This window comes from Podarcis bocagei (genome assembly GCF_964188305.1).
Source record: "Podarcis bocagei genome assembly, chromosome: 7".
Classification (NCBI taxonomy): domain Eukaryota; kingdom Metazoa; phylum Chordata; class Lepidosauria; order Squamata; family Lacertidae; genus Podarcis; species Podarcis bocagei.
The window spans coordinates 16657208-16672313 of NC_138132.1; the positions used below are offsets into that span (position 1 = coordinate 16657208).

Genomic DNA, 15106 nt, shown 5'->3' on the forward strand with positions numbered 1-15106 from the left:
GTTTTTTGCCAGGCAGACAGCTGAAGGACAACATAAGAAATATAATAAATATCATTGAATATTTAGAGTTTAAAAATGAAATTCCTGCAGCTCTGGTATTCGTCGACGCTGAAAAAGCTTTCGACAATGTATCCTGGTGTTTCCTTGTAAAGTGTATGGAAAGGGTAGGGATAGAGGGGCCCTTCTTGGAGGGTATCAAAGCAATTTATTCGAGCCAAAGAGCGAAATTAATTATTAATAATAATAACTTAACAGATTCATTTATGATATCAAAAGGTACAAGACAGGGGTGCCCTCTGTCCCCCCTCCTGTTTATTATGGTACTGGAGATAATTGCAAATAAAATAAGGGAAACACCGGAAATAAGAGGAATTAAACTTGGAGTGAAAGAATATAAATTAAAGGCATACGCCGATGATTTAGTGATATCATTAGAAGAGCCATTAAAAAGCGTGGAAAAAGTCTTGGAAGTGCTTGAAGAGTTTGGGAAGTTATCTGGGTTTAAGTTAAATAAAAATAAGACAAAAATACTGACTAAGAACTTGGCGGAAGACTTAAGAAATCAATTAGAACAACAAACAGGAATTAAGGTAGTGAAAAAGGTGAAGTATTTGGGTATTTGGGTAACTACAAAAAATATAAATTTAGTGGAAAATAATTACAAAAAAACCTGGAGTGAGATTAAAAAAGATTTAGACATCTGGAGTAGATTAACACTCTCCTGGGAGGGACGAATGGCAGCCATAAAAATGAACATCCTTCCAAAAATATTATTTTTATTTCAGAATATTCCAGTAATTAGAGGAACAACAATGTTTAAGGAATGGCAGAGGACCCTGTCCAGGTTTATCTGGCAGGGGAAGACAGCAAGAATTAAGTTTAAACTGCTCACAGACAGGAGAGAAAGAGGGGGGTTTGCCGTCCCGAATTTGCAATTATATTATGAGGCTGCATGCCTATGTTGGGTTAAGGACTGGATAGTTCTGGAAAACTTAGATGTGTTAGACCTGGAAGGATTTGATGCTAGATTTGGCTGGCACGCCTATTTATGGCAAGATAAAAACAGGGTGCATAAGGGTTTCTCCCACCATATTGTTAGAGGAGCGTTGTTAGAGGTTTGGAATAGAACTAAAAGACTGTTGGAAAAGGGCATACCTTGGTGGCTATCTCCAGTTAATATCTCATCCCTTAAAAATTTAAACACGAGAAGCCAAAGATGGACCTACGAAGATCTCCTGACCAAATCGGATAAGGGGTGGAGAATTAAATCATTTGAAGAACTAAAAGATAAGTCAATAGGGTGGTTACAGGTTCACCAAATTAATGCCCTATGGAATGAACACAAAAAAATAGGGATGAATGAGAAAAAATCAAAATTCCAAGTGGAAATATTAGAAGGAAAGAGTAAGCTTCTATCCAAAATGTACAATCAATTACTGGAATGGGATACAAAAGACGAGGAGGTGAAGGAGGTCATGATAAAGTGGGCCATAGATTTGGGATATAGTTTAGAATATGAGAGATGGGTGAAACTTTGGACAAAGGACATGAAATTTACAGCATGCGTTAACCTCCGTGAAAATATGGAAAAAATGATGTATCGTTGGCATATTACTCCTGTTAAGCTTGGGAAAATGTACAAGACTGGAGACAAAAGATGTTGGAAATGTAAGAAGCTGAATAAATAATAGTAATATCTGAGAAACAAACTTTAGTCTGAGTACATAAACAGCAATTGTCACCTGTTTCTGCAAGGATGCTAAGAGACACTCAAACAGAAGGTTTTGGGGAAGGGTCAGAAAGATGCAAGCATAGAGCAGAGAAATATAACAAAGGAAAAGGGCTCTGCCAAGGCCTCTCTTCCTATTTACATTGTGATCATGAGTCCTTTGCCTGGGGTCTCAGCTTGGGAGAATGTGGCTGAGGTGTAAAATATGTGTATAGAAGAAGGTGTCCTTTTCCAGATCAAGGGCGATACTGAGAAGCCTTTGAGGGTTGGATTCAACTATACCTACCGTACCTGAACAACCCTTCACTGGGTTGTTTCTTGGTCACGCTGGGGTGTGACTGAATGTTGAGAAGCAGCATGTGCAATGCCCACACACGCATTGATTATTAAGAATGCTCCAAAAACCAACAGGGAGTGGAAATTGCTTTTTCCTCTGTAAACTATCAGTCATGAAAACCAGAAGACCAGAAGTACAACTTGGAATCGAATATTCTTCCCTTGCCTCTGAAAGTCCAGTCGACTGAGTTTCAACCACAAACCTACCCATCCATTTCCCAAGGCATAATCCATACCTCTTGAGATATAGGAATTTGGGCCATAATTCAAAGGCCTCAGGCCCTGAAACCTGCTCCAAGGTGGGCTCACAGCTCAGCAAGAGGATGCAGAGCAGCCTCAGGTTTCATCCATGTCAGAACTAACCAAACACGAAGGCAGGACTAGGAAAGACGCTACCTGAGGACTTAAGAACAACGGCTGCCACTCAGCGCTGGGCTGGATCATTTGCCTTCACCCATTGGGTGAGTTGCACCACTGTTGTTGCTTTTTAAAGGTGGTGTTTTGTTTTTTGTAAGGCTAGGACCCGAACCAATGAATTCAAGAAAAAAGATTCTGACTAAACATCAGAAAGAACTTTCTGACAGCAAAAGCTGTTTGACAGTGGAACAATCTCCCTCAGGAGGTTGTGGACTCTTCTTCCTGGGAGGTTTTTAAGCAGAAGCTGGATGGCCACCTGCCATGGATGATCTAGTTGAGATTCCTGCATTGCGGGGGGTTGGACTAGATGACCTTTGGTCTCCCTTCCAACTCCAAAATTCTATTATTCTACGATGCTGTGAAACAGAAGCAGATGTGTACAGGGGAAGGGTGATAAGATGCCAAGGCTGAAGGAAGCCTTGTTCCTGTACCAAACCTGTCCTTGTATTAAAGGATTTTCAAGGGTGGTGTCCTGCCTGTGCAATTCCCTTCTTCAGCAAGGCCTACCTAGTGCCAATACTGTTATCTTTTGGATGCCGTGCAAAAGCATTTCCATTCTCTTAGGATTTCTAATGCATTTAGCATGCTGTAATTTTATTGCACTTTGTTTTGATTTCAGAATTTTTCTTTGGCTTCGCAAACCACTGGAAGCTTTGCTGAAGAGCGTCATATAAATGTTTGTAAACGTTCCTTGATCTTTAAAGAGCTGTGCTGTATACATTCCGGCAGGCGCAACATTTTCTCCTCTGTACCTATCAAAATTCCCTCCTCCATGCAATTATTAAAAATATAAGGGCCCTGCTTGCACTTTAAGGTGACCAAGTGCAAGGAAGGGAGTGTTGAACCTGGCACTATGTTGCAGTTTGGGATCAAAAGTGGGACTTGGGTCAGCAAATTACTTTAAGGTTACTGGCCTAGATTAAACACCCATCTGTCTCAATGGCTGCATCCAGGCAGAATAAAGCTAAGCCATGAGTAAGCATGGCTGGAATAAACCTAGCCTCCCTCCCAGTGATAGCCACGAGAAGATCAGGAGTTTTTGCTTCTAGTTTTTGATTTACCAGTTTTGGCTTCAGCATTAGGTCCAAACTATGTTTAATGCTTCCCAACCTGATGCCCTCCAGATGTTCTGGACTACAACTCCCATGAGCACTGGGTGTGATGACAGTTGCAGCCTAAAATATGTAGAGGTCACTATGGTTTGCTGAAACTCAAGCTAGTTCCCTAAGCCGCAGTGTGAAGTGACTTTGTTTCAAACACACCATCGCTGAGCTTAACGTGGACAATATGGCATGATGTGGATGATCAAAACATGAAGCATAAGCTTCTTTATGTCCACGCTGGGAGATAAACAAGGGCTATACCAGCCTGAGGGGAGGGGAGGCTTGTTATTGTCACAGTAAACCATGGTTGCTGTTGCTTTTTATTTTTGCAATGTCTGAACACAGCCAATGGAAAGCAGCTTTCCCGGATCTCGTTTCAAACGTGAGAAACCAACCCTGCGGTGCTCATTATAGCTGTGCATTAAGCACCTCAACAGGCAGTCGCAGAGGACAAGATGGAGATGAGTTAGCAACCTGGAGGAAGAGAAACGGATTTAGTCCGCTTAAAGTTTCCATGCAAATAAAGAGAAGCTTGTAGGGACAAAGAGCAAAGTAAACATGCCTTGCTTAAAAATAAATAAATAAGAGTACAAATGGAGCATGGGAGGCACATGAAAATGATAAGGCTTCTGAGCATGTGCAGAGTGTCTCACGACTTACTAATTTAACCACCTCCATTTACAGGGAAAGTCTCCAGGTCTGAAGTCATAGCTTCTACGCAAGGTCTAACCATAGGTTGTTGTTCTGGGCGGGGGGGTGGGGGTGGGCAAGCAAAGGGACTATATTAATTGGCGGAGGGATACACTCATATAATTCGGTTTTTAACGTCACTAATGCAGTATACAGCGGAGGGATATAGAGGAAAATAAGATCCAACAACCAGCGGATGGATACCGCAAACTCATTTTAACGTGCAGCGGATGGATACTAGGGCAAAACCTGGAACTACCCACTCCGTCCCAGAGAAATACCTGAGCGGCGGGGCGGTAAAAGCCAGCAGCCTCGCTTACGCGGGAAAGAGATCCTCCGAGCGTCCCTTGAGGCAGAAGGTAGCCTTAGGCGGCGATAACACCTCGTTGAATGCCGGTTGGAATGCGGTCCTGCGAATCAGCACATCTCGGAAGGTAGCAGGGTTACGGACCTCATCGGCCACCGTTGCTTGAGCCAACGCGCATGCGCTGGGCGTCATTTCTCGCTCCGGGGACGGGTGAGCGCCGTTGGCTTTGGATTGACGCATGCTCAGTCTGCGGCAAGTGTGTGCATTGCAGCGCTGCTTTCGGAGCCTTTCGTTTGCCTAGGCAGCGTTGCGAAAGTAGTTTCATTTGTACGCATGCGTCAGAATTCGAAGAACACGCGTAGATGGATCTCATTCCGGGGGCGGGGCGAGAAACCAGAGCGAGGCAAAAGGCCAGGCAGGGCGAATGGGGTAGGCGGGGCTTCCCACCTGGAATGGTAGTGGCGTGTAATGGTTGGAGCAGAAAAGAATAGTAATAATAATACTACTAATAATAATAATAATTACAACACAAAACTTTCCCCCAGCTATTAACTAGAACTTGCCAGAAGGGGAGTATTTTGGTGGTGTTAATAAATAAGATCATAAAAATAAGTAGAAGTGTGTAGCCAAAAAAACTAAAAACAACCCCTGGCTGCCTAATTCAATACAGCATTCAGTGCAATAAACTCGTTTACTCTGGAGTAGGGGGACTCACTGAGCTACAGGCTGCGTCAGGTCAATCATGTCTTCACTTTAAAAACTTTTTTTCTTCCTGCATTTGCCTGAATCCCCGTTTAAATCAATCTAAGCTAAATCCAAATCAAATGTGGAAATTCACAAAAGGCACACAAGGATCTCCTTGAGCCCCCTTTGGGGAGGGAGGGTGTCACAATGCTACACTAGCAGCAAAAAACCGGGAAGAAGAATTCTGTGGAGACTGAAAACAAGAGCAGCCAACTAGGATCCAGACTCGCAGCAGCCTTATCCACGTTAGGCTCGCTTTGTTCTCACACCCTTCCTTTCCCTCAATCCGAATGGACCACAGCTTCGTAAAGCCTGATCAGCCCTGCGGTTCCTTGAAAAACAAAAGACCGCCCCCGGAAGCCTTGCTCGGGCTCAGAGTTGGATTGGAATAGGTAATACCAGTCCTAAAAGGGTGCCTCGGAGCATGTGCAGAGTGTCTTTGACTCTGCCCCATCCAAGAAGCTTTGTTCACAGCATGAGACTCAGGTTTCGAGCCCCACGTTGGGCAAAAGATTCCTGCCTCGCAGCGGGTTGGTCTGCACGATCTTCGCGGTCCCTTCCAACTCTACAAGTACTTCCAGAGCATGTGCAGGGTGCCTTTCAGCTCCCACGGGCTTTGAAGCATCCTGACTTGGAGGGGGGGTAAAGGTCCCCGGGGACCACAAAGGGTGGTGAGTCCCAGGCGACCCTGCGGCGCTATTAAACTGAGGGACGGAGCACGGGGCAGGGAGTTCCGCAGGTCACCCGAAAGCGCTTGGCTGGGAGTGTTAAGGGGAAAGGAATCGAAAGACTACAACTCCCAGCAGCCTCTGCGCCCCACCTCCCCAGCAATCTCCGGGCTCGTTTCCGGCCGGTCGCCGTGCGCCTTGCAAAAGGGGAGGCGGCGGCCGCCGCCGCAGTAGGAAGAGCAGCGGCCGCGGTGCAGCAGGTCGCGTGCGGCGGGCTTTCCCCGGAGCGCGGGCTCTTTGCGGATGCTCCGGGGCGCCGCCCTCCGAGCACCATGCGGGAGGGTCTGCTGGGCTGGCCCGGAGCAGCGGCGAGGCCTGCGGGACACGCCTTGGTAAGGTCGAACTGGAGCAAAAGGAGGCAAGTTTGCAGCCCGGGGGGGAGGGGGCGCGCCCGCAGCCAGCAGGCGACCCGATCCCTGCAAGGGAGAGAAAAAATGCCCGCGGTTAGATGCCAGGCGGGGCTTGGAAGGGGAACTGGCCTGGATTCGCCTCTTCTGTATAAAACGCAGAAGAGGAATTGATTCGCAGCGGAGGCTGCTCGAATGGGGCGCTGCCCCACCGACTCCAGCCTGCCCCAGCTGCATGCCTTCCTACTTACTGCTAGTCCAAGGGGAATCACTGGCCGCCAGCTTCCTGCTCCTCCCCAGACTCAAGAGTTGCCCTCTCAGCAGGGAGGAGGAGGGGGACAAAGCTAGAGGATTAGTTGGATCTGCCTGTCATTGAGTCTCATTCCACCCAGGGTGGGGGTTTCTGCCATTCATTCTGCTGGTCCCAGTGGAGCTAAAAGAGGGATGGGCGGCCTGGGTTTCCGTTTTGTGTGGCATGCGCACTGCTTTATCAACTGATGGTGTGCTGTTATGTCCCACCCCACCCCCCAAAAAAAAACAGCTGCAGCACTTGGCCAGGATCTCTGCACCATTACCGCAAGCAGGAGCCCATCTAGTGCTGCACACCTTCATACAGCTGTCCCAGCAGGAGCTAGGTGGTCCAGTGACCTCCCTCTGGTCTACAGTCTGGATTCAGTCTCCTCCTTGTTTTTGCAGAGTTACGCTTGTGAACTGCAGTTCCTGAGCTTTAATTGTGGGAATGGCAGCCAGATCTGCTGTTCAAGGCACGTAATCAGAACTCCTAGGTTAGGAACAGGAGCAGCTGCCTTCTAGTGAGTCAGGCCATTGGTCCAACTAGCTCCTGCTGCACTGGTGCTTCCTAAATATCTCTCCCCTGCCCCTCCAACCACTTGAAAATTGCAGAGGGTCTTGGGGGACCGCTTAATGATTTTCCTGCTTGCTGTAGCAGTTGTAACATGCTGTGCCAGATGCCGCATGGTTTTTAATTGCATTTTAGCAGATGAGCCGTAGACCACCTGGAAGAAGTTTGTGGGCCACTGAGACCAGTGCCAGTCTACACTGGCAGTGACTTTCCAGGGTTCCAGGTGGGGGGGGGTCTCTCCCAGCCCTCCTTGGAGCTGCCGGGGATTGAACCTTCATGCAAATGTTCTGCCAGTGAGCTGTGGCCCTTCCCTAAAATGTGCATGGCTCTGTTTCCATTTGAGTGCAAGGCATCCTTGGCCAACCTGAAGCTCCCTCCAGATGTTTTGTGCTACAACACCCATCTGATGGGACTGGGAGTTGTAGCCCAAAGCAATTGGAGGGGGCACCCTGGCTTAAGGGCTAGCGCAGCAGGGAGACTGGGAGTCAGATACTACGATGAGTTGTCAAGAAGCTGCTGCTGAATCTCTCAAAATGGCAACCTGGAATTGGTGGAGCTTGCATGTTTGCTTAGGAACAAAAGTTATATGGAAAAGGGGGAAGGTGCATTTTTTCTACAGCCCAATAATGCAGCTGCAACTGCTTGGTATGAGAGCTTGTGGCCTTGGCGGCATGGGTGGCTCTCTAGATCTAGGACTCCTGGGTCCCTCTTTCAGTCTTGCCCTATGGGCCCGACTGGAATTGATCAGCAGAGTCATCTTTTCTGTTCTCCTTTCCCCACTGTCCCAAGCTCAGCAGGTTGGCCCATTTCGTTGTCTGGGGTGCATCAGTTTCCCATATGACACGGCCCGCAGTTGTGAATTCTGATTTTTCAGGAGAAGGCGAGGATCGTTCAAGATGTTTCTCCTCATTTCAGGGCGCTATGGACTTGGCAGGGATGGATGTTGGAGCTGAAATTGAACTGACGGAAGATGGGTCTCTGGATGAACTGCCTCTGCACTTGGTATGCAACAGGGTCTCAGCTCTTCTCCCTGTGGTGTGGGGATACCCAAATTGCTTCGTCTTTATAGATCTGCACCAACGCGTTGCTTATGAGGGTAGTATGAGAGGCAGAGGGTACCTGGGGTTCTGCGCTCTTCTCTGTACTATCCCACTCACCCCAATCTTGCATTTTGTCTAAATTCTGTGTGTTTGCCAGCTGTTTACCTTACACTAACCCAGAAGGTTACATGGAGCATCAAGTATACAGTGGTACCTCTACTTACAAACGCGATCCATTTCGGGGTGCCGTTTGCACCCTGAAAAATCTGTAAGTAGAGCGCTGCTACTGCATGTGTGCGAAACACAATAGAGCGCATGTGCGAAGTGTGCAGATGGCTTCTGCGCATGCATGCGTAGCGAACCCAGAAGTAAACACTTCAGGGTTTGCCGTGTTCGTAACCCGAAAAGCCGTAACGTGAAGCAAACAAGGTATGACTGTACAGTGGTGCCCCGCAAAACGAATGCCTCGCAAGACGAAAAACTCGCTAGACGAAAGGGTTTTGCGGTTTTTGAGCTGCTTCGCAAGACGAATTTCCCTATGGGCTTGCTTCGCAAGACGAAAACGTCTTGCAAGTTTGTTTCCTTTTTCTTAACACCGTTTAATACAGTTGCGACTTGACTTCGAGGAGCAACTCATAGAACGCGGTGTGGTAGCCTTTTTTGAGGTTTTCGGTGATTTTTGAAGCTTTTCCAAAACTTTTCCGATACCGTGCTTCACAAGACGAAAAATTCGCTAGACGAAAAAACTCACGGAACAAATTAATTTCGTCTTGCAAGGCACCACTGTACTAGTAAAAACATTCTGGTTTTTAAATAATCCCCATTACCCTAAATTAAGCCTTGTTGCTTATAGTGGTGAAGAGCATGAGCAGCGAGCTGGAAGTCGTGTGATGCAGATCTTTGCCCCACAATGAACTTGAGCAGTAGCCTTAAATGCAAGTCACTGTCTTGTATCTTTTACATGGGGATAACTTGGGTTTGCTTTGCACAGTCATTCTTCTTAGGATTGTCAAGAATAAACCTTTGATTCCTTTGAGAAACAAGCATATCACTACTAAATATTGGGTTGAGTCCATTGCTGGATTTGCTCAGAGTAGGCCCATTGAAAGTAATGGGCAGGACTAACTTATACCCATGGAAATTAATGCAACTAACTTTGGATACAGCTGGATTCAACCTATTTGTTTTTATCTTTCTTTCCTTCAGAAGTGTGTGCAGAGCAAGGCCGTACTCCACTCTCAGGGGAAAATGGTTTATTGTATTTATTTACGTACATTGATACCCCACCTTTCTTCCATCGATGGTACTGAAGGTGGAATCCCTGTGGTTCCTTTAAGGTCTCCCATCCAGGCCCTAATCCATCCCAGACCTGCTTAGCTTCAGCAAGGTGGTGGGCTAGTGTATCATTCAGGAATTGTTTGAACTAGGCAGTGTTCTCCGTCCCAAATCTTTTAGAGGTTAAATGGGGAACCTGTGGCCCTCCAGATGTTAGATTCCAGATCCCTGGCCTTTGCCCATAAGGGCTTCTGCAGACAGGAGCTAGGGTCCAACAGCATCTGGATGGCCACAGATGCATAGGATTGCAGTATAAATCCTGATACATAATCATACGCTCCATACAAACCTTTTGGCATTCTCCGGGCTTCAGCAGAAGCCTCGCTTTTCCCCACGACTTACTAAAACTAGGCAGGAGAGCCCATGGGGTCAAGGTGTTTTTCTGCCAAGGATCTCAGACATAGGCTTGGGATTCTCACATTCATTTTCTAATCACATTCTGTTACTTGAAAACATGTTTGGTTTGGGTTAGTTCTTTCTCCTTTTTCTGCTTCTTTTACTTCTCTTTTTATAACTGGTTTGACTTTTTTTGGATGATTTTATTTTGATCGGTGATTTTGTTGTTGACCACTTGGGGATGTTGTTTTAGAACAGAAAAGCAAGTGACCCACAGCTGCCAGAAATCCCATCCGACAAAATTACTCTTGGTGTCCCAAGAGTCCGCCAAGCCTTGCATTTTGCAACCATAAGGCTAGAAACTTAAGAGAGAGAGTCCTGAGTAGATCGAGAAATGCTGAGTGGATTGAGAAATGCTCAATACTTGTCTTCTGTTCCCTTCCTCCTCCCACCATTCCAAATTTGGAATTGTGACGTGCGCACAAATGTGTCTGTAGCATGTGATGCTTAATGGTGTCTGGTGTGTTGTTGTTTTTTATTGAAAGTATTTCAATTATAAAGGAATAAAGTGATGGAGAAAAAAGGAGGAGAAGTGAGAGGAGGGAAAAACAAAGATGTGTATAAGGGAAAATATATATACATGCAAAAATGCACTGTAATATACTCCCATGCATTCTTATACAGCAGGCATGTCCAAAGGCCATTTTGGGGGCCTAATCCAGCTCACTGGTCGGTTTAATCCGACCCCTATGGCAGTTTATTTCCTGGGGTAAAATCCTAAAAAAACCCAACCCTTAACAACTTCAACCCTTAAAAAAGCTCAAAAACGTGTGGGTAAAATCCTAAACTTCAATCCTAAAAAAGGATAACAACTTTGGCTGACCCTTTGGTCGGCCCTCACGGCCCTTCACTTCATCAAATCTGGCCCTCTTTGAAAGAAGTTTGGACACCGCTATACTGGGTGAGTCCTTTAAAAAAGGCCCCATGGACACAGAGTACACATGTTCCACGGGGCCTCTTTTAAAAGACTCACCCTGTATAAATTGATGTAGTCTTTTTATCCTAAGCATATGTAGATATTAATAGCCTGCTACGTTCTGTATCAACTCATTCTATTTATTTTTTTTGAAATAATTTTTATTAATTTTACAAAATAAATTTCACATTTACCACATTTAAATTTTTAAACCAAACAAGATTCTTCCAAATCTTACAACTTCCCTCCTCCCCTCTGTGGGCCCTTTATATGTCTAAATCAACTGCATATCATAGTTCTTCCACAATATGGCCCTCCAAAATATCCACCGTCTTTGTAACGTTGCAAGAGTTACTGAAAGCCTGCCAAAGAACTCAAATGATTACAGTGTTCTTTTAAATACAGTCTATATATGTCCCATTCCCTATTGAAGCTTTGATCGCCTGTATCAGCTCATTCCAAACAACGTCCTATTTTTCCAAACAAAGCCTACGTCTGTAAGCAGGAATGGTGTCTGGTGTTAACATCTTCTCTTAACATCTCTCTTTCTCCTTCCACCACCAGGAAAATGCCAAGAACTGTCTCTCCTGGGAAACCCTGGATGCCTCCAGCAGCGATGACGACGGGGAGGCCTATTTCACCTTCTACCTCCCCACCCGGCGCCCGGCCCGGCCTGCTCAGCGCCTCCCAGTTCAGCGCCCGCCAGCCTCCCCCTCCGCCCGGTCGGCCGCTTGCGCGAAATGGATCCCTCCCTTGTACCCCTGCCCGCTGCGCCCCAGCCTTCCCACCGCCCCCGGGAGCCCGGCGTTCGGCGCTCACCAGTGCCAGAAGTGCCTGCAGGTCTTCATGGAAGAGTGGCACTATGCCCAGCACCTCAAGGACCATGCTCAAGAGGAGCTGCAGAAGCCCGCGGCACCACCGCCCCGCGCACGCTCCCCGCCCCGCAAGCTGCGCTGCCTGGAGTGCGGCAAGCGGTTCCTGCACCCAGAGCACTTTGCCCGGCACACCAAGTGGCACCTGAAGCTGGTGCGGAAAGGCATCAAGGTCTGCCACAGGAAGGGGTGCAGGCGCTCCTCCTCTTCTTCCTCCTCCACTTCCCCCGCCTCCCAAGCCGCCTATGTTTACAAGCCCGCCGAAATGCAGCTGGGAGCAAAAGGCGCGTCCGGCCTGCCGGCTGCGCAGGAGGCTCCGGGGCAGCTGAAGAGGCTCCAGGCGCCCCGGGCCCAGAAAGCGGGCAAGCGGAAGTCCTCCAAGCACCAGAGGAAGCTGCCGGCTGCCAGTGCTCCGCCCACCGAGGGCCTGCTCGGTCCCGCCCACCCGGGGCATTCGGTGGCCATCTTGGACGGGGATGTCGGCGTGGCCCTGCTGCAGCCATGGCAGAAGCAGGAGGCCATCTTGGAAGGCCAGGTGGCGGGGGGCCTGTTGCAGCCGGCGGTCATGAACGCCGACAACCAGATCATCATCCTGGACGGCGACGAGGCGGAGGTGCAGGCCACCCTCTTCGACGGACAGGGGAACGTCAACGCCCTCCGGCCTCTTTTCCTCCGGGCCGAGGAGCAGGCGGCCATTTTGGACGCTCCGGTGAGCCTCAGCTCCCTTCAGTTGGGCGGAGTCAATAAGGACCAGGCTGCCCTCGCCGCCGGCTGGGTCTCCCAGAACCCTTGCACGCTCCTCCGGACTGTGCTGCTCCAGGCGGACGAGCAGGGGGCCGTCATGGACGGCCAAGCGGAGGCCAGCCCCATGCAGCAGGTGATCATCAAGACCTCGGAAGGTGCATCCACGCTGTATCTGGACCCGGACCCTCACCTTTCTTCTGTGGACTTGGCCACCCTGCACTTGGTCCCTTTGCACCAAGAGTCGCAGTTTATAACTGTCCCGTACGGGAACGCATTGACCTTGGACAGCACAGATCCGGCCTGCGACGGGAACGGGGCTTGGGAAGAGCCCCAGGCCGCCACCGTGCAGTTCTCGGGGTACGTGCCAAACCCATGTCAACAAAACAAGCAGCCGTCACCCCCGACGACCGCCAGCCTTTCCCCCAAAGGCTCCGTGGTTGTCCGCCTGGTCCCCGGCACGTCCGGGGGGGACCACCCTGAGGTCTTGGACCTGGAATACGACATGGGCGGCGGCATCCCTGTGGCCTCTGAGCCGTGGGAGGCAAACGGGAGGGCTGGCCCAGAGGCCTACGGTGCCGAAGTGGTGGCGGCGGCAGAGGAGGACTTCATCGTGGTGGAGGTGGACCCTGACTCGAGGGGCCCCAAGATGGCGGCGGTGAGCCGCCCCCTCAGCAGCCACAGGCGGCGGGCCTCCAAGAGGAGAAGGGTTCGGAAGCCGGCCAGACGGAGGAGGACTGTGTGGGGCTTCCGGTGCCCCGATTGTGGGGCACGCTACAGCCGGGTATCCCAGCTCCGCGCCCACCAGAAGTGGCCCCGGCGCCGAGGGCGGGGCTTCCTGTGCGAATGCGGGACTTCCTTCCGTGGCCTGCTGCACCTCCTGAGGCACCAGCTGCAGCACCTGGAGGAGGCCCTCTTCATCTGTGCGGCCTGTGGGAAGTCCCTCAAAGGGCACACGGGCCTCGCCAGGCACGGCTCCTGCCACCCTCGCCCGGCCCACTTCAGCTGCCCGTGTGGAGCCAGCTTCCGGCGCCTGCCCCGCTACCTCTGGCACCACGTGAGGAACCAGCGGCCCGGCCTGCGGGTGTACACCCTCTCAGGTTTCCTCCCCTCGAGCTGAGCCAGGTGGGCTCGCTCAGTCAGGGCCCCAGGAATATCTGGAGGTCCTGTTGAGAGCGGACCCCCAGCCATTCGCCCACCAGTCCCTTGGCGGTTTGCCTCGTATGTCTGGGGAACCGAAGACAAAAGGCTGCTGCTTCCGGGGGAGCGTTAGTCTGACACGGTTTACTGGTTGTGAAGCTTAACTTGTTTCTGTTGGGATGTATTTCTTTTGTTTTGTTCCCCTCCCCCCATGTAATTATGACTGTGAAAATTAAAACAGCAGAAGATGCTGACTCCATCACTCTTTGCTTACCTGCAGGGGGAGGCCTGTGTGGTAGCAGAAACCTGCGTTTCTTATGTGGGTTGTGTTCACAACAGGTAGGCTGAGGTTTGTAGGCTGGGATTGTTCAGAAAGGCATGGGCTGCAGCGTGAGGCACAGAGGTACCTGGAGGGGGCCAGCTCCCATCCCTGACCATTGGTTGGAGTAACCAGGGCTGATGGGAGTTGGAGTCCAACAGCACCTGGGCGGTGGGGGGGGGACACATCATATTGGCTGTCTTTGGTGTAGCAGCTCAGCAGACTCAGAACACATTTGGGTTGACTGCAAAGGTGCCCCCAATGAACCAATCAACAGCTTCTTTTCACATTGTAAGTTATTTTCAATACCGGTACCTAGACTAGGGATGGCAAACGCCATCTTAAGCTGTGCTTCCTCCTGCCAGAGAATGCAGAACGCATCTTCAAATAGGTTTTTGCAACATGTGTGCCTGAGCTGAAAACAACTTATGTATATATCTATGCAGTTCTTGGGATACAGCCAGACTCAGTCAGTTGAAATCGACGAGTGATGTCGTAGCCACAGCTTTATTTGAGAACTTGTCGATTTCAATGGTAGAGCTACTGTGGATCCAGCCCGTTGCCTTTTCCTGTATCCACATGAATGCAGATTTCATTAATCGTTTGATATGTAGTGACCTCTATTCCAGGGGAGTAAAGAACTCTGGTCTCTTCCTTGGAAGTGACTGGTGAGACGCAAACCCCTCTGCTTAAATCTGCTGCCTCGGTGTGTTTTGGGATGGTACCCCAGGGGTGGGAGGGGAGGACAAGAAGTGGTCCTGATGTTTCCTTCCTTGGGTCTGGTGTGCAGCCGTCATTTAGCAACAGGAATAACGGCCTTCGTTCATTTTTATTTGAACCATTTATATACCGCTTTTAGTTAAACAAAACTCTTAAGCGGTTTACAACATAGGTTAAAACATCTTAAATAAACAGCAGATACCAAAACAAAAAAGGAGAGCATTTCTACGTTCTATAAAATGTAACTAAGTAGAGCATCCTAATCAGCTGCAAAAAAATGCAAGGAAAATCCATAGTAAAGGACTAAATCCAAGCACCCTCTAAGGATCAGGAAGCAAAATAATTAAAAATGAGCTAATAAGTA

The 15106-nt window shown here is 49.1% G+C and overlaps 2 protein-coding genes across 7 annotated transcripts in view; one reads left to right on the forward strand and one right to left on the reverse strand.

Moving 5' to 3' along the window:
* The window catches only part of SMG9 (SMG9 nonsense mediated mRNA decay factor), a 20820-nt gene extending 16089 nt beyond the window's left edge, over positions 1-4731 (reverse strand). Inside the window, exon 1 of one of the 2 annotated variants that reach the window (XM_081199779.1) lies at positions 4557-4731. The gene's annotated coding sequence lies outside the window, so the exon portion shown is untranslated. Of the gene's footprint in view, positions 1-4245; positions 4341-4556 lie in introns of those variants that run through there. The other variant, XM_081199780.1, reaches the window with a different exon arrangement.
* On the forward strand, positions 4577-13962 carry LOC308590096 (uncharacterized protein). Of its 5 annotated transcripts, none has more exons than XM_081199766.1 (3): positions 4577-4709; positions 8179-8265; positions 11515-13962. In XM_081199766.1, the coding sequence occupies exons 2-3, from the start codon at positions 8185-8187 to the stop codon at positions 13681-13683; spliced, it is 2250 nt and encodes a 749-aa protein (XP_081055892.1). In that variant the 5' UTR covers positions 4577-4709; positions 8179-8184; the 3' UTR covers positions 13684-13962. The 5 variants fall into 5 exon arrangements, with proteins under 5 accessions (XP_081055892.1, XP_081055891.1, XP_081055889.1 ...); XM_081199765.1 differs by having other exon boundaries at positions 4674-4792; XM_081199763.1 differs by lacking the exon at positions 4577-4709 and adding an exon at positions 4809-5011.
* Positions 13963-15106: the final 1144 nt, after the last annotated feature.

What these genes read in the sequence shown, in the direction of transcription:
- LOC308590096 (XM_081199763.1), top strand. Translation starts at nt 4,916, where the DNA reads ATGCGTCAGAATTCGAAGAACACGCGTAGATGGATCTCATTCCGGGGG. An exon ending in GGCCAGGCAGGGCGAATGGG is followed by an intron (nt 5,012 to 8,178) that starts GTAGGCGGGGCT and finishes TCCTCATTTCAG; the next exon opens with GGCGCTATGGACTTGGCAGG. An exon ending in ATGAACTGCCTCTGCACTTG is followed by an intron (nt 8,266 to 11,514) that starts GTATGCAACAGG and finishes TTCCACCACCAG; the next exon opens with GAAAATGCCAAGAACTGTCT.